This window comes from Bison bison, unplaced genomic scaffold, assembly GCF_000754665.1.
Source record: "Bison bison bison isolate TAMUID 2011002044 unplaced genomic scaffold, Bison_UMD1.0 scf7180017864183, whole genome shotgun sequence".
In the NCBI taxonomy this organism is placed as follows: domain Eukaryota; kingdom Metazoa; phylum Chordata; class Mammalia; order Artiodactyla; family Bovidae; genus Bison; species Bison bison.
Genome location: NW_011494755.1, coordinates 8,872,046 through 8,891,134, shown reverse-complemented (window position 1 = coordinate 8,891,134; position 19,089 = coordinate 8,872,046). Strand labels below are relative to the sequence as shown.

At 40.8% G+C, this 19,089-nt stretch overlaps 1 protein-coding gene across 2 annotated transcripts in view; it reads right to left on the bottom strand.

Annotated features, from left to right (window-relative positions):
• Positions 1 to 7,545: 7,545 nt before the first annotated feature.
• The window catches only part of KIAA1958 (KIAA1958 ortholog), a 130,173-nt gene continuing 118,629 nt past the window's right edge, over positions 7,546 to 19,089 (bottom strand). For both annotated transcript variants that reach the window (XM_010843589.1, XM_010843588.1), the window contains one exon: positions 7,546 to 14,034. In XM_010843589.1, the coding sequence (XP_010841891.1) occupies positions 13,228 to 14,034 (807 nt within the window). In that variant the 3' untranslated portion in view covers positions 7,546 to 13,227. The remainder of the gene's footprint in view (positions 14,035 to 19,089) is intronic.

Sequence of the window (19,089 nt, the reverse complement as noted above, 5' to 3'; positions counted from 1 at the left end):
GCCGGTGGGCCAGGGGGCTGGGGAGCCTTTCTCAGCTGGGCTTCCACTAGAGCAGTAAGCGCTAAGGCCTCCACCATCTGGAAGGAAGGAACATCTCTCCCCTGATCTAGAAAGGCACTAGCTCTCCCCGGGAGAACTGAGCGAACAGGCAGTTGAGTCGAGTTCTGCGTTCTGTGGTTCGGATGAAGAGCCCCAGTTGAGAAAGGTTTCGATAACATAGGTCTGCTTATGCTCAGGCCCTGGGAGTGGGTGAAATCACCCTGACCAAGTATATAAAACTGAGTCAGTATGAATGAGAGTCAACGGATGAGATGCCTGAAAAAGAATCTAGAGACGCAGCGAAAAAACTTGGAGACAGTGAGGCCTTAAGTCATGGAAGCCAAGGAGAATGGTGGCCAAGCTGCTTCCCACAGGGTGGTTATTGTGTTACGCTAGAGAGGATTCTTGAGGTGTATATGGGTGAACATTTTTAACTTCAGTAGTTATGTATTTTTATCTCAATGTACTGCAAGTAATACAGCAATTATGTGGCAATATAAATAACCAGGCATGCGTGTGTGCTAAGTCGCTTCAGTCATGTCCAACTCTTTACGACCCTATTGACTGTACCCCACCAGGATCCTCTGTCCATGGGATTCTCCAGGCAAGAATACTAGAGTGGACTGCCAGGCCGTCCTCCAGGGGATCTTCCCAACCCGGGGATCGAACCCGTTCTCTCTCACATCTCCTGCACTGGCAGGCAGGTTCTGTCATTAGTGCCGTCTGGGAAGCCCATAAACAAGCATAGCTAATGGTTATTATTTTTTGACAGTTGCTAGGTACTGGTCATTGTACTAAGTGCTCTATATATGTTAAAATCCTTATTCAATCCTCACCACAACCCTACAAGGTAGGTATTATTATATCCATTTTAAAGATGAAGAAATGGAGGCAAAGAGAGGTCAAATACCTTGCCCATGATCACAGAACTAGGAAGAGGCAGACTTGGAATCTGAACCTGAGAGGTTTGACTCCAGGAACTCTGATTTTTGAAGAAGTACTTATTTCTAGCTTTAAAATAAATTCAAGTTAAAAAAAAAATGGATCATTAAAAAAAATAGTAAATAACAGAATAGCTATCACAGAATTGTGGAGGAGGGACATGAATGACTGGCACTTGGGCAACAGTGCCCTGTCTGGGTTGTTACACTAAGGGAGAAATGCGTGACAGAGGACTGTGCATAGTCTGCACATATCCTGAGACTGTAGGACAAAAGGAGCCATCCGGATCATGCTGTCCCCTGCCTAGGGGAAGACTCAATTATATCCTTTCAATTCTGGGCCATTGTCCTAGGGACCGACAACAGCAAACCACAAATACAGTATTAACTATTAACTGTCGAAAATGTTATTTGCTATTGGTGGGTGTTAGATTCTGTAATAATGTCCTGAAAGATTCACAGGGTTCTTTAAATGTGACCAAACTCTTACACATTATTACCATACTTAAGTGTATTAGAAATGTGCTAAATTACTTCCTTGATTGCATTTGGAACATTTCAACAGCTGAGTACATTGTAAATACTCCTGCAGGAATTTTTATTTCTCATCCTTATTTCTTTGGGATCCCATGAGAAATACAAGAAGCTTGTTTATTGCTGAAATAGATCTTGTTTAATGTCTTTCGTGTCTGTCCCTGGTGTGTTCCCAGCAAAAATGGTAGTGAAAATGGTCCTAAGCAGAGCAGGAAATAAAATGGAAACCGAGCAGAAACGGAAAAGGAAATGTGCTGGGGAAGGTAGACAGGCTGCACACCGGCTGGGGCTCCAGGTTCTAATCTGGGAGACTGAGAAAGAGGAGATGGACAGACCAAAACAAGCCAAAAGGCACGGGTCACGAGAGAGACCCTCAGGCATTGAGAGGTACTGTCTTGACACCCAAGGGAGAGTGGGGGCACCAGGCCACGGACACGTCTGTGTCTGTCCACCCTACACTTGCAGCCTTGCTGGCCCTTGTCTGCAGGTTCTCTGTTCTTCCAAGATTCTGGTAGCATGTAGTTTCCAGAGCAACACCGTGAGGAGTATTTGTCCTCAAGGCCAAGAAAGCCCTGTGCTACCCCAGGCCCTTGGGACCCCAGCTCAGGGTGGCCATCTTCACAGCACTTTCAGTGTGGTGGATCACATCTCCATCGTTAGAGACCTGTTGTACCCATCTCCACGTCATACCTAAGACCACGGGAATCAGGAGTTCCCCAGATCTTCTCTCTATATTAAACTGAGAGACAAAAATGTGTTCCCATCTGGTAGAAATTTCACTTGTTTTTGCCCTTACTACTGCAACTCAGCATTCTTGCCTGAAAATTTCCCTCGGGTATTATCTAGAGGATCTTTTTTATCAGCATCGTTACTCTTGACTTTCCTTAGGTCCTTCTTTTCAGCTTGAAAATTCTGTGAATCTCTACGATTGGTGAGGAGGGTTGGGGAATCTCTAATAAAAGAATTTTTTGGTGTGTTTGTTTTAAACTCTGCCTTAGAGAAAATTTCAAATATATCTACAAAAACCCAGGAGAGTATAATGAATTCTCCTGTACCCAATGATCTGCTTTCATAATGATCTACTCTGAGGCCAGTTTATGTACTATCTACACCTCCACCTTCTCTATCCCTCTGGATTATTCTGAAACAGATTCTTAACTATTTCAGCATAAATCTCAAAAAGATAACTTTTAGAAATCTAGTGCATTAGTTTTTCAATGTGGGTTTATATGTGTAATGTTGCATGCAAATATGGATCTTCTTCAGAAGATGACCTATAGCGCTCATCAAATTTTTTAACTGGTTCAGGAGTCTTTTTAAAAATTATAAGCAAAACAATGAGCAGAGATGAAATTTGCCTTTAGGGTCAATAACTGTGAAGGAAACTTCTCATCTTTTCACTATTACCACATTATACTTATCCTTAAGTATTTTTCAGAAACTTGTTTCTTAGGAATTATTTTAACTCTTATATATCTAGAGAGCAGTAAATTTCAACTTTAAAAGGCTTTAGGATTAAATGCACTCCCTTAAAACCATAAATGCCACCTGATGCAAAGAGCCAACTCACTGGAAAAGACCCTGATGCTGGGAAAGACTGAGGGCAGGAGAAGGGGGCAAGAGAGGATGAGATGGTTGGATGGCATCACCGACTCAATGGACATGAGTTTGAGCAAACTTGGAGAGATAGTGAAGGACAGGGAAGCCTGGGCATGCTGCAATCCATGGGGTCGCGGAGTTGGACACAACTTAGTGACTGAACAACAACAAAGTCATAAATACTAATTTAAAGAGCAGAAAAACATTAGAGACATATATACAATGGTCAATATACAGTCACTGAAATTTATTGCTCTCTCTATATACAACAGTTAAGATCATTCCTAACAAACAAGTTTCTGAAAAATACTTAAGGATTTGAGTTTCCCAAATGGGCTCTCAGCCCACCTAGTGAAGAAACTCAAGTCAAAGAACCAGAGGGAGAGTCAGTCAGAACTATTTCACCCAGAGCAACAGCCAGGAGACACAGGATACAGGTACAGAGCAGCTCAAAATATCCTAACATTTTGCAAAATACAAAGGAAAACATATTTCCAGAAACATGATACTAAAATAAAAAAATCCAGAAACCATACATACTGCTGAGTAAGTTAAAATGACTCAGTTATTTTAATAAAACAGACATAAAATATACATTAACATTTTATTTTTAAAAATCTGGGTTAAACAGTCAAGCTGCATGTACGTAAACCAAACCGAACAATACACCAACAGCTTAAAAAAAAAACCCAGAACCTTGCAAACCGTTAAGACTCCACTAGACTATCAATGAGAGGGCTGGGCTAAATGAACAAGAAACCCTGACACTCTTATGACAGAAAATCAAGGTTTTGCAAGCTTTCCCACTCAGGAGATCACATGTGCACAAAAATAGGAGTAAATGTGCAGGCCACACTGGAGGAAGAAAGAAAAAGTTGAAAATGATACAATAAAATAATTCAAGGTACTGACCATTTCCTCTGTCATTCAGAATGATGTTCCCAGTATTAAGAAATTATGGACAGCCTCTCTACATTAAAAAAAAGATCCAAGACAACAAAAACATCAGGACACAGTTTTGTTGCTATCTTTTGGAACATACAACTACAGAGAAAGCATTACCATTTTAAATAAAAGCATCGTGTTTCTTGTCCAAATAGTTAGAGTGAACAGACTTTTGTCAGTTATAGCCAAGCAAGAGGAGACCCTGCGAAAGGTTACACTTGGAATTTATCCGTAAGAGACTCCTTCCATCTGGAAGAGGTTTTGCTGTGCTTCAGAAGAAAAACTAAACAAACGCAAAGCAACCCACTCACTTTTCTATCGCTAAATTTAAAGCAAACGTGCTAAGGCTGTTTAAAATGTAAATTCCAGTTTCAATTGTCATGACCACTTGGGGGCACAGACAAAACCTTCATACCACCAGGAAGGACCTGAGCAAGGTCAACGATATTCAGTATTACTGGGTGTTTTCAAGTCTGTCCAGTGCAACCAAATGAAAACCAAAACGAAGCAACCCAGGTTTAAGTTCTAACACTGACACTGTAGACCCTGGAAGTAACTTAGTGAGCTCTTTTGTTTTTGTTTTTACTGCTTTTATTCTCTTACTGTCTGAATTTAAACACAATTACGTAAAACTTCAATTACAGCTGAGGAAAGCCCCTCAAATGCCTCTGGCCAGTTTCCTGTTGTTGAAACTGAACTTTTCTGGCATTTGTACTCTTGTAAAACAAGTTTCATTTCTCCTGGTCTCTTGTTAGAACACACATTTATCTTCTGTAATTTTCTACTTTTGCACCTGCTGTTAGTTCTGAGTTTGGGAATAGTGGAGAAGCACACAGGACGGCCTCCACAAGCTCTGGTCTGGGCTCTCAGACCCCAAGACAAACGTGGGGACCCCCCTCCCTGTTCTCATATGGAAGCAAGGGACCATCAAGATAGTGTTTTAAATGGTAGTGAGGAAAATAGAGCAATTATACTTGTAAAAAGATATCTAAATTTTCTATTTATACTATGAAAGTCAAAGTTGCTCAGTTGTGTCCGACTCTGTGACCCCATGGACTGATAAGAGTCCATGGAATTCTCCATGCCAGAACACTGGAGTGGGTAGCCTTTCCCTTCTCCAGGGTATCTTCCCAACCCAAGGACTGAACCCAGGTCTTCTGCATTGCAGGCAGATTCTTTACCAACTGAACTATTTGGGATCAAGTATTACTTCAGTAATTAAAAAATGAAGAAATATGATGCTGTGCGGTGGCAACTGTTTTTCATTTTCTTGTATTAGTTCAGTCCATTTAGTGAGTGAGGACTTTGGGCATTTTGGGATACGTGGCTTCTGGCCATATTATCTATTTAAAAGCAAACATATCTTTCTTCTAGTGGGTAATGATCTGATACTGCAGAGTCCCTTGAAATCATATTCAGTAAAAAAAAAAAAAAAAATTTAACCAAGCTTTGTAGGTTGCAGTATATCTTTATAAGAATAGTACATAATATGGTTTCTTTCTTGAATGTCATATGTCCCTTATCTTTACACATAAACTGTGTACAACACATAAATGTTATCATATCCCAGAGTCACTTTCCCCCTCAGAATTCCCTATTGTTTCCTGGCACTTACTTGGTGCAACAGCGAAAAGTCAGTCTGGAGTCTGACTGAATGAAAGGCTGCAGGATTTTTCATTCTCTCTCCCTGGTAGTTTAAAATTTTGCCAGGAGGTGATTAGGAACAAATTTCACTTTTGGCCTGGAATGCAGTGAGACCTTTCAATCTAAACACAGATTTTCATTTCGTTCAGGGAAGGTTTCATTTTTATAGTCTAATGATTTTTTTTGTCAATCTGGTCTTTCCATCAGGAAAGCAAATGTCAGTAGTATTTAGCTAATGTTCTGTTTTTTGAATCCATTATCTTTCCCATATTTTCTTCTCCTGTTTCTTTTGAAAGAACATTAGGAAGAAAATATCAAGTTTGTCCTTCACGTTTAGTTTTTTTTTTTAAGCATCAGTATTATTTTCTATTTCCAATGTGGATTTTAATCTGTTACTGTGTTTTTAGCTCCCTTGAAATCCTTCTTTCTGGTCTTTTTCATTGTATTCCACTGTCTTTCTCGTTTAGTCCATCCCCATCTTAAGGTAACATATTACTGCCACATAGAAGTGACTCTTCAGTTCCTTCAAATATGACACAGAGAATTCTAAAATTTTGTTCCCTGCAGATCACTTTCATTTTCAAGTGTTGTGGAAGCTATTCATTTTCCTTGGTTCAGTCGTATTTTTAATGCCCCGTTTTTTTCTCTATTCTCATACTTAAATGCTGTCCTTATCCCTCAAACTCCGTATTTGCCTTTGGTTATGCCATCTGTCCACCTAAGTGTTTGTCAAATCCCTTCTACTGGATGTACAGGTTGAGGGTAAAGAGATGTGCATATTTCCAAGCCCAATTTCTACTTTCACACTTTGCTACTGAAGTGGCATCCTCTTCCTTTTTACTGCTTGGTTTTCTGGATCTCTCTCTGATCCTACACTGTATGTGAAAAATCACAATATTTGCATATTCTGCTACTTGCTTATCTACTGTTCCCGTGTTTTTCTCAAAACGCATGATGCCACTGATAGGCCCTCTCTGCTTTCTGCTCACGTGTTAGCCCCAGGACTTGGAGTTGGACTGAATGAAGAGGAGGTGGCTGGGGAGACGGAAGAAAGGGCAGGACAGAGAATCTGGTTAAGAGAAAGGATAAGCCAGTTACTTCTCTAGCGCCAGGGCTTTGAGTAAGGAGACAGACATGGTTAATGAGAACAAGTATTAAATACCTTTCAGATTTTCTGTTTCACAGAACCTCTGTTTCATGAGTCAAAACAAAAGAAAGCAGTAAGCTACAACCTGAAACGTTTTTTCTCAGTCCGCCTCCAGATGCCTTGTAAATTGTAAGATTTCTCCTAGATTCTAGAATTGAGAGGCAGCCTTCTTCTGGGTCTTTATGAGTGTTTTTCTGGGAAGGCTGGAACTCACCAGAGGCTTCTGCTAGCCAGATGTTCTGCCAGACGCAGTCCCGTTAATGAATTTAAAAAAAATCCAAATCTTCCCAGCTATGGTATAGAAGGAAGATTCTGGATTAATTTTCTAGTCTTCACTCCACTACTTATTGTCTTGCTGACCTTGGATGGGCTCTTTGGTATCTCTGAGTTTCCATTTCTTAATGGTAAAATAGGGGGATTTGCCTAGGCTATCTCAGAGTTAACAATCAAAACAACCAGAGCCTTTTGTTTTTTTAAGTCTCATAACAGAAAAACATGTACTCATAAAGGAAAGAACAGAAAACAAATGACTAAATAAGTATATTTTGCTATAAGCATGCTTTAGCCTAAAGATTGTAAAAATTCTCTGATGTCAAAATTAAAAAGCAAAAGTAAAAACCCTGAGCGTATAATTGTGATGTAGGTTAGGAGGTCCTTTACATTTCAGCAGTAATACCCATGTCAAAAGAGGTACACTTTGTAAACGACTTGACTTTTATTAGACTAAACTGGCATGATCATCTCCCTTTAAGGTGGACAAAAGATAACACAAGTAATTTACTGGATAAACACAGAAGGTTCTCAATAGGCAGACGATGTCATACTCATTCACAAAAAACAATCAGGCTTTCCAGGAATTATTGAATTATATAAAAATACTGAATTAGTGAGAAAGCACATACAAGGTATGACACAATATGGTTTGAGAAAAAATATTTCCCAAACAAGCAGAAACTGTTTAATTTTTCAAAGCTCTGTGATAGGGAGTTCACTGGTGGTTCAGTGGTTAAGACTTGGGCTTCCATTCCAGGGGACATAGGTTGATCCCTGGTTGGGAAACTAACATCCCACATACTGGACAGTGTGGCCAAAAAACCAACATTTAAAAAAAAAAAAAAAAAAGCTCTGTGATAAATTGACCTCTTTGGGCCTGAAGAAGGTAGTTTAGGGTTGGGGTTTTTGTTTGTTTTTTTGGCTACCCATGTGAGATCTTAGTTCCTGACCAGGGATTGGGGTTGGAGTCCATGTCTCCTGCTCTAGGAGCACGGAGTCTTAACCACTGGACCATCAATGCCTTGAGCACATTTGGAGTGAGAAGACTTGGGCTCAAACTTAAGTTCTCCAATTTATTAACTCTGTGAGACTTAGGGAGATTTAGCCTTGGTTTCTCAGTTAATAGGAATAATTAGACCTAGCTTGCAGAGCTGTTGTGAGAATTAAATGAGAATACAAGGCAGCCATGAGAAGCACTTACCATAGTCAAATCTGAATCTTTCAGAAACTTATTGGAGTAAATCAGTAACAATAACTATGGCCAAATGTAAATTAATCAAATCTGTTTTACTGTTTTATTTAGGAGCCCATTCTCATCTCAATGTCAGGGAGGGATCTACCTAATTGCTTTTAATATTAATGGAAGCAATATGCATCTACATATAATCCAGTGATCTTTTTCTGGGTCTTAATAACTATTTCCTGAAATTATTAATTTCCAAATGAACCACATTAGATAAATAATAAAGTATTTTAATTGAGCATAAAAATCTGATTCTGATCAACAATGAAAACATAAGGAACTTCTCTGGATTTCTTGGGCTGTAAAGAACTAGAAGTGCTGAAAACCATCATCATCATAATTGGTGAACTTGGCCAGGACAGGACACCTCCCCCAGAGGAGTTTTAGGAAACCCCCCGGTGTCAGGATACATGGGTACAGAACAGAGCAATTTCCAGATAAACTAGTTCTCATCTCCCAAAGCCACTTCTTCTCTTAGAAAGGGAGTTCGGCTTTAGGTCATCACCAGTCTCCCCCTCATGTTTTTGCTCAGATAATAATTTATATGGGAAAAAACAACAAAGATTCCTACCTAAGAACTCTGCCTAAACAAATTTGTTTTCTCTTAAAATAGAGCATCATTAAAAGATCACCCCCAAAGTAAAAGCATTTAAAGATACACATGAATTTGAAACTTTTAATGTATTCTTCGGCTCAGGGCTGTTGGTTAACAGTTACTCAGTATGTATGGGCCTTAACTTAGACTAAACTGGAGCTCCTTAGAGGAAATGAGGTAACTCTTCTTTGAGGTCTTCATTGTTTGTATTCCTGGATGGCTAAAGGTAATTGGTTACTAGCTCAAAAATGGTGAGCAATCCAGATTTCAAAAAAAGCAACAAAGGGATGTATTATCTGATAAGCGTAATATTTAAACATTTTAAGTGGTAACAATACATGTTAATTACCAATGGTCATTAGGTGTTGGCCTAATCTAAGAAAAATAATCAATATTCTGCTGCCTCCAGAGGTAACAAAATATTAATTTTAAGGAGTTGTGAAACTTGAAGAAAATTATTATTCCTAAAGAAAGCATTCCAATATACTGAGAAGCACTCATTGAGGAGACTGAGTGTATGGTCTTGAGGAATTAGGAATTCTGCCTCCTGGTTTTGCCACTTCCTGACTAGATGGCCTTAAGGAACTGCAGGGACGTTAACACTGACCACTCTGGAGATGATCAATTCCAATCATCTCACCGCACAGCTGAGGAAACGGAGACCAGCACTGACCACCCGAGGAGAGAAGGCGCTGCCAATCTGGCCATCCTTCCTGTATAGCCAGAGGCTTCCGCTTCTATGGGAGGACTATTTTGTCTAGATTTTCTCCATGGCTGTCTATGAACATGCTGATAGAAGTAGGCACAGTGCTTGATGTTCTAATAAGGCTGAATTGAGATAAAAATCAAAGTAACAAGAGTTTCACACTTCTACAAACACCATGAGTCAGTCAGGGCAGGTTAATACAGCACATAACCCAAGGAAAGCTGGGAAATGCCACATCACTGAGGAGACCAATCCTTTCACAACTTTGGTTAGGTTTTCCCATAACACTCCCCTTTGCAAACACAGTAAACAATGGAAAGCTTTCTCACAAAGCCTCTCAGGGCTTCTCTGAAATTCTTTAATCGTTTTTGCTTATATCTGAGGTATCCGGGCTTCGAGGTGTAGGAGGTAGAATTTGATGTGTTGGGTATAAATGTGACCAGATTATAAGGTTTGGTTTCCTCTTCAAGTTTAACAGTTTAAAGGAGACTTTCCATCATGGAAGGAATAAGTGGTATAAAGCAGATTAGCTGAATATCATTATTGCTTTTCCCAAAGACTGTAACTAAATAGGGAAGACTTATTGCATAATTAACCGTGTGTCCAGTGCTGTGCTAACGCCTTTACATTTCAATGAATCACTCCCTTAAAGCTGATGCCCCAGGTGTCTCTGGCAGAATAAACTTCCCAGGGGAGACTGGGGAGATTCTGGGGAGGAGGTACCAAGCAAGCAGGGCTCCCTTTAGAGCAGATGCAGAAACACTGCAGGCGAGAGCTCACCCACAGGACTTGCGGGGTCCTCCCGAAGTACCTTCAGCCCCACCATTCCTGACAGGAGCCACGGCAACTTCTGCCTCTGTGAACATGCCAATTCCCCCTACTCAATTCCACTTATGAATTAAAAAAAAAAACAACAACTACAGGTAAGTGGAGAAAGTACTCATAACCTTCCCCTTTCTTCTCTTGGGGTTCTCCCTTCCGCTGGCTTATCAGGCCAAGAGGAGAAAATCCCCGAGATCCCAGCAGGTATGATTGAGAGCTGGCTGAAAAGACAGAACGACGGCCTGAGCTCTGAAGGCTAGCGAGCTAGCTACGCAGCCCCCTTAGATCGTCTGACCATGGACACAGCCGTGTAGCAGGACAGGTGTTTGCCAGGTTAGCGGGTTTATTACGTGTTCCTACCTATAAGCTTAACGTGTGTGTGCACACACACACACACACCCCTACATACAAATACACAGTGGATGGCGCAGAGCAACACCTGATACATGTGCTCTTTCTCACTCCCAGTCCCCAAGGAGGAACGGGAAGGGCATTTAGGGCAGTTTGATGAAGGGCAGTTCGGACAATGAGATAATGACTCTTTCCTTCCATCAGGCATCACTGGAGATTCTACCTCCTGACTCTAATCATAATCATCCCCTTTAGAACTCTGAGGGTTGAAAGTTCACCACATGGGTGATAAGCGACAAAGCTGAGGCAGAGACTGTTATTCAGCTGATGAAAAGCCACTGTCGACAGAAAGATTATAGCCTCTGGATCAGTTATTACTACTTTTGGAAATGTTAAAATCTGAAAAGATCCCAGCGACACCTAACGGCAATTTTTTCTTGAATCTATTTAAAATAAAAATGGAAGTCTTATTAATTAGGCTGCAGGCTCTGCCCAACAGTTTCACGTAGGTTATATTTCTGTTTAAGAGCAGTACTGACAAGAAAAATGACCATTTGCTATCTTCAAGTGAAATTTCCTTTGGGTGTTCAGCAAGTGAGGGAAACTGTACCTCAGGTTCTGTCTCTTTTTAATCAAAATCCTAAAATCCCTATAGGAAACCACAACAGAACAGTAGTCAATAGCTTATAATACTGCTTATTACATATTACCTGTTATTTACACACAGATGGAGACATACCAAAGTTAATCTACATTCAGGAAAGATCAACTAATAAAATAAGTGTTGCAGGAACTAAAAAGGGAATAACATGAAACCTTAAGGCAGCATTGGTTGAGTCCTCTCCAGTAAAGGAAGTATTACATATTTCAAGGGCCAGTGAATGATTTTTTAAAAACAATTAATACTGAAACAAAATTTTGAAAAAGAAATATGACTAATTTTAGGACTCCTGCAAAATGAACGTATACTGGAATTTTAATTGTGGGTTAGAAAGCACACACAGGAACAAAATGGTGTGAGGTTGTGGCAGTCTTTCCTCAGATACAAAATGAAGATTCCCTAGAAGTTATTTTTATCAATTAGTACTCTTTGGGTTCCTTTTTTCATTTATAATTGAGAGCAGTTATTGTAACTTTCTGTTAATGTGTGAATAACATATGGTCAGATTAAATCCCACCTGAGTGAAATGTGTTCACACTGTTAATAGCCTATCACCGGTCTGATTTTTACCATTATGTCCTTGATGCTGGGTTTGCTTACCTGGTAGGCTGGCACATCATCGTGTGCCAAGCATTGGTGCCAACCTCAAATGATGACATCTCTTGTGGCTGAAAAAGTCGTACTTTGACAAATATACTTCAAAACTCTTTAATAAAAACACATTTGGGGATTTTTTTTTTTTCTTTGCAGCTTATTTTGTTGGATTTTTTTCCTGGTTAAGCCTGAAAATTACTTTCAGTTGTTTTACAGATCCAGTGCTATATGCTGACAGAACAACTGCCGGGCACAAAGAACAGATGAAAAAAAAAACCACAAAAAACCTCTAAACAGTGTTCAAACGAAAACAGCTTTCACAGCACACTGAGAAAGAAAATGTAGGCACTTCTGCTTCAGGAGGTTTTTCACGTTTTGATCACAGATCGCTTTTCCAAGACACTTTCTCTCACTGCAGGATGTTCCCTCGAACCACCTCGTTCACTGGAAATCTTGTTCTCACAAGCACTGTTTGGTGTATTAATCTTTTTTCATAAAACTGTCTCCATTGATGCAGAGCTCAAGTTCCTCCCAGGGCTGAGAGCAGCCCTGCTTTTCTATCAGCATGACTGAGTGGAGCTCCATGACCTTCCACCAAGCAAGGCTGCATGCTCTGCAGGGTCAAGTTATCCACCAACCAAACACAGAGAGGAGTGCCAAGCACAAGTTTTCTCCCGGAAGTAGTTAACCTGTCTGCCTCTCTCCTCCTAGATCCTTACTGTAATTCATTAAAGTGTTTAGAGTCTTCAAAACATTCTAAAGCTACTAGGCTACTGGGATTTTTTTTTTTTAATGACTACTGAAAGTTTTTTTTCTTCTTTTTTTGAGAAAATCTGTGCTAAAAAGGCACTAGATAAAATGAACTTCTTTGCTCTTGTGTATGTAGTCATTTATACATTGTATTAGATTCTATAATTTAACAGAGGTGACACACATCTGGATAAAACATTCTAAATCTTCACTTGTCTACTTTCAGTTAAAAAAACAAATCTGAAGTCAAAGAAACAGGAAGTCCCACACCCTGACCATGAAGTTATGGTCATCCCGGCGGCCTCGGAGCTCTAGCCTTGGCTGCAGGGGGGAGCGCCCCCTGACTAGGATGAGTCGGGTAGTGGCCGGGAGGCAGGGGGCACTCACTGGCAGCAGCTGTGGGAGCTGAGCCTCCTGGACACCTGAGTGAATGAGACGAAGGTGAAGTTCTCACAGTTTTCCAGCTTGACCTTCTTGGCTAAGTTCGGGACAACTCCCCGAAGAGACCGCAGGCCCATCCTCTGCTCCTCATACCACACCCTGCCCATGTCTGCAGCCTCCTTCCTGGCTGTAAGGTAGAAAGGGGACTTGGCCTCCATTTGGGTGGGCGGCCGGTGGACATACATGTACTTGTAGAGGAGGCAGTAAGGACACTGTTTGTGGCCCCTGGAATGCTCGTGGTAGATCTTGCCATGGCAAACGCGGGTGGAAGCGCTCCGGCTCTCCCGCTTGACGCTGTCTGTCCGGGCGAAGTAGGAATGGTTCTGCGGGTCTGTGAGCAGCTCGATGTCCCCGTACATCAGGTCGGCGTGCTCCTGCAGCGTCCTCATGTTCAGGTACTGGCTGTTGTACTTGACCACGGTGGACAGGAGCGTGATAGGGCTGTCATCCCCCAGACACCCCGTCTGCCACATCTCCTCCTCGTCCGAGACGGAGAAGTAGACAATGTTGCGAGAGCGGGCCCCTGACATCCCTGCCTTACTCAGCACCCACAGCTTCTCCTTGAGTTTCTTGGTGGACGAGCTGAAGGTGCTGCTGGTGATGGAGAAGCCCACCCCTGCGTTCTTCAGGATGCGGTCCAGGCCTCGGCGGATGGCGTGCAGTGACGTGGCCAGGAAGTCTGAGCCGTCACTCTTCTTTACGGTGACGTAAAAGTTCTCGAGCAACTCGTTCAACTTCACTGCAGGGATCTCAAATGAGACAAACACTGAGGTTACACGTTTTGCGGACACCCAGGTAGCCAGACCCCTCCTTCCTTCTCCTGATCCTCAGTGGGGGCTGTGCTGGGGACAACCCTCTAGAGGGCTGCCTTCTTAGCATGAAATAATGGAAAAAACAGTGGGCCTCACGCTGGGAGATCTAGGTTCTACACTAGGCTCTTTAGACATCAGTGTTTCAAGCAACAAGACAGGAAATAATAATTATACCTTCTCAAAGAATTATTGTAATGCTTAGGGAGATCTAGGTTCCACACTAGGCTCTTCAGACATCAGTGTTTCAAGCAACAAGACAGGAAATAATAATTATACCTTCTCAAAGAATTACTGTAATGCTTAAAGTAGTGGACATGAAAGGGTTTGTAAACAGTAATGAACACATATACATACAACAGAAGTATATACACACATATGTTTTATTACTGGCCTTTGTAACTATTGGTCTCTGGAAAGCCCTTTCTTCTCTTCTCTAGCAAATCATTTCCTTCCCTCCTCTTCAATAAAATCCAACCATCCTCTCTGAACCATGCCTGAATTAAACTGATCAAACTGAATCATTCCAACATTAATTTCCTTGATCTCTGCACTGTGTGGCACAGCTGGTATGAAACATTCTATAGAGAAGGACGACTGACATGTGCAATTTGTACAGCAAGATTTTGCCTTGATTTTTTACCTGAATTTATCTGAATAAGTCTGGAAATATCTCTGACTTAATGCTCCACAGAGTTTCAATATCAATATTTGCTCAGAAGATATGAAAAACTTAATGATTATACTGACAATTAAAGACTGCTCTTTAGGTATGGTAGGAGGAGCAGGAAGCTTGGCTGGAAAGAAAGCTTTACTTTCAAGAGGAAGTCATAAAGATAAAACCAGACCCTGCTCATTGTCAATTTAGGTTGAATACACATTCTAGGACAAAAGATCGTCTCAATACAAAATGTTTTAAAAGTAGACACTATACAGGTAACTTTCATTCTTCTAAGAGCCCTTGGGTCAAAGAGAAAATAAAAACAGAATTATACATTAATGAATGACCCAGAGGGATGGTATGGGGAGGGAGGTGGGAGGGGGGTTCAGGATGGGGAACACATGTACACCCGTGGTGGATGCATGTTGATGTATGGCAAAACCAATACAATATTGTAAAGTAAAATAAAATGAACCAAACTGAAAACATTAGATATGAAAATGTACGAGATGTGTCCAAATACATTCCAAAAACATCACAGCCTTAAATGACTTTGTTAGATACTTTATTGAAAATATGAGAACATTATTCAACACAAAAGGCTAGAAAAAGTAGATCAAATTCAAAAATAGAATGAATCAATAAAAATAAAACAAATTAATGAACTGGAAAAGATCCTAGCAAATATGACAGAAAGAAAGAGAAGGAAAAGGAAATATACATATAGACAATTTCAGGAATGAGAAAGACTATAAGTACCAAAAACAACGAATATTATAAACTTTATTCATATTAATTTGAAAATATAAATAACCTGAACAATTCCCTAGTAAAATATAAGTTACCAAAGTTGGTTCAATAAGAGGTAAAAGATCTGAGTGAAATGATTGCCAAAGATGGATGTCACTCATAAAGAAATGGCATTATGGAGTCAATTCAGCTTTTCTTTTGTATTTAAACAATTTCAGAGCACAGAAAAAAGAAGCGTTCTTCATTTTTTCCCCTAATCCAACTCTGTCAGATATTATATCAAAAAACAAAGTATATGAGTATAAATGTAGTAAGTAAAATACTGGTGATTTCTGTTTTGCAAGGCACAAATGTTAAACAAAATGTATACATGTTAGAACCATGCAAACAAGGACATGGCTCTGGGCTGCTTATGATATCACATCAAATTCAGGACTGCAGGAGAGCAATAGACATTGAGACCAGCAGGGATTATGACAGAACGTAAGGACGATTCAAACGTAATAAATAAGGTAACTAACTTATTCCATATTCTAAGGAAAAGTAATATGAACTTGATAATTACTGAAAAATTATTTGAAAGAATGTGCTACCCCATTTCAAATTTTTAAAAATCCAAACTAGGAACTTCCCCGGTGGCACAGTATATAAAAGAATCTGCCTGCCAATGCCAGGGATCTTGGTTCAAGCCCTGGTTCAGGAAGATTCCACATGTCTGGGAGCAACTAAGCTGGTATGCCACAACTACTGATCCAGTGCTCTCGAGCTGAGAGTCCCAACTACCGAGTCCGAGAGCCATAACTTCCGGAGCCCGCACACCTACAGCCTGCGCTCCGTAACAAGAGAAGCCACCGCAATGAGAAGCCGGAGCACCACGAAATGAGGAGCCGGAGCACCACGACGGAGCGCAGCCCTGCTCACCGCAACTAGAGAAAGTCTGCGTGCAGCAACGAAGACCTAGTGCAACCAAAAAATAAATTAAAGAAAAAAAATTCAAACTCAACTCAGATTGGAAGAAAAAATACCCTCTCAGCATGATGAAGACTATTTTACAGACATGAACTATAAAAACTATACCCAAGATGAAGACATTAAAATCTTTTTTCATGAAGTGAGGAATAGGATAAGAATGATGAATATCACTGCTATTACATAACACTGCTCTAAAGATTCTGACCAAGAGACGAAAAAGAAATTACACACACACACACACACACACACACACACGTATATATGCATACAGGAAAGGAAAAAGACAAAATATAACCTCTCTGATAATCTAAATGTTGGTCTAGGAAACTCCAAGAGATTCAGTCAAAAAGCCATCAGAAACAGGAGAGTAGCTGCACATAAAATATAAAAAGCAGTAGCTTTCTCACATACCAGTAACAGTTAATATAACTTCCAATTACAATGACCCCAAACTCAGCTGGTTTCAGATTTTTATGCTGTCATTTGAAACTCCCTACGTGCAGGTGTTAACCTCTCTTTGTATTAGCTGGGATTCCTGTGGTTACAAGAGAGAGAGACCAGACTTGAACACGCCTAGGCAAAGAGGGCTATCAGAATTGGTGGATTCCAAGGCCTTCAGGATTCCATCTCTCACCTTCTGCTTCTCTGTACAAAGCAGCTTTCTTTATGTAGCCACCTAGCACTCCACAAGGTTTCTATCTCACAGCTTCAAATATTAGCAAAAGGCCAACCCTTATTTTCAGTAGAACAAAAAACATGAAGGGAGGATTTCGACTGGCCCACTCTTGATGCAAACAACTGACGAAAGGGTGGACCACTTACTAGCGTAACGGCTTCCGTGGCAACCACGGGGACTGCAGGACAGCGCTGGTTTCTTACATAAGAGGTTTTGAGCAGAAAATCCCATTACCTTAGTGTCTAAAAATAAAACAAGTAACTTCTGATAGCTTCCTGTTACCCTTAGGTTAAGTTCCAAATCTTTCCCTTATATGCAAGTCTTCACAATCTGCTTCCATACAACAGTAGACTGCTTGCAAAGACGGACACCACGACCTCTCCCCATCCTGTTCCTATCCGTTCAGTTCAGATCAGTTGATCAGTTGTGTCTGACTCTTTGAGACCCCAGGGACTGCAGCACAACCAGGCTTCCCTGTCCATCACCAACTCCTGGAGCTTGCTCAAACTCATGTCCATAGAGTCAGTGATGCCATCCAACCATCTCATCCACTGTTGTCCCCTTCTCTGCCTGCCTTCAATCTTTCCCAGCATCAGGGTCTTTTCCCACGAATCGGCTCTTTGCATCAGGTGGCAAAAGTAGTAGAGCTTCAGCATCAGTTCTTACAATGAATATTCAGGGTTGATTTCCTTTAGGATTGACTGGTTTGATTTCCTTGCAGTCCAAGGAACTCTCAAGAGTCTCCTCCAACACCACAGCTCAAAAGCATCAATTCTTTGGTGCTCAGCTTTCTTTATAGCCCAACCCTACATCCATACATGACTACTGGAAAAAACATAGCTTTGACTAGATGGGCCTTTGTCAGCAAGGTATGTCTCTGCTTTTTAATATGTTGTCTAGGTTGGTCGTAACTTTTTTTCCAAGGAACAAGTGTCTTTTAATTTCACAGCTGCAATCACCATCTGCAGTGATTTTGGAGCCCAAAAAAATAAAGTCTGACACTGTTTCCACTGTTTCTCCATCTATTTCCCATGAAGTGATGGCACTGGATGCCATGATCTTCGTTTTCTGAATGTTGAGCTTTAAGCCAACTTTTTCACTCTCCACTTTCACCTTCATCAAGAGGCTTTTTAGTTCCTCTTCACTTTCTGCCATAAGGGTGGTGTCATCTGCATATCTGAGGTTACTGATATTTCTCCCGGCAATCTTGATTCCAGCTTGTGCTTCATCCAGCCCGGCATTTCTCATGATGTACTCTGCATATAAGTTAAACAAGTAAGGTGTGAATATACAGACTTGTCGTACTCCTTTCCCAATTTTGAACCAGTCCATTGTTTCATGTCTGGTTCTAACTGTTGCTTCCCAACCTGCATACAGGTTTCTCAGAAGGCAGGTCATGTAGTCTGGTATTCTCATCTCCTTAAGAATTTTCCACAGTTTGTTGTGATCTACACAGTCAAAGGCTTTGGCATAATCAATAAAGCACAAGTAAATTTTTTCTGGAACTCTCTCACTTTTTCTATGATCCAATGGATGTTGGCAATTTGATCTCTGGCTCCTCTGCCTTTTCTAAAACCAGCTTGAACATCTGGAAGTCCTTGGCTCATGTACCACTGAAGCCTGACTTGGAGAATTTTGAGCACTACTTTGCTAGCATGTGAAATGAGTGCAACTGTGCGATAGTTTGAACATTTTGGGGCATTGCCTTTCTTTGGGATTGGAATGAAAACTCATCTTTTCCAGTCCTGTGGCCACAGCTGAGTTTTCAAATTTGCTGGCATATTGATTGCAGCACTTTCACAACATCATCTTTTAGGATTTGAAATAACTCAGCTGAAATTCCATCACCTCCACTAGCTTTGTTCATAGTGATGCTTCCTAAGGCCCACTTAACTTCACACTCCAGGATGTCTGGCTCTAGGTAAGTGATCACACC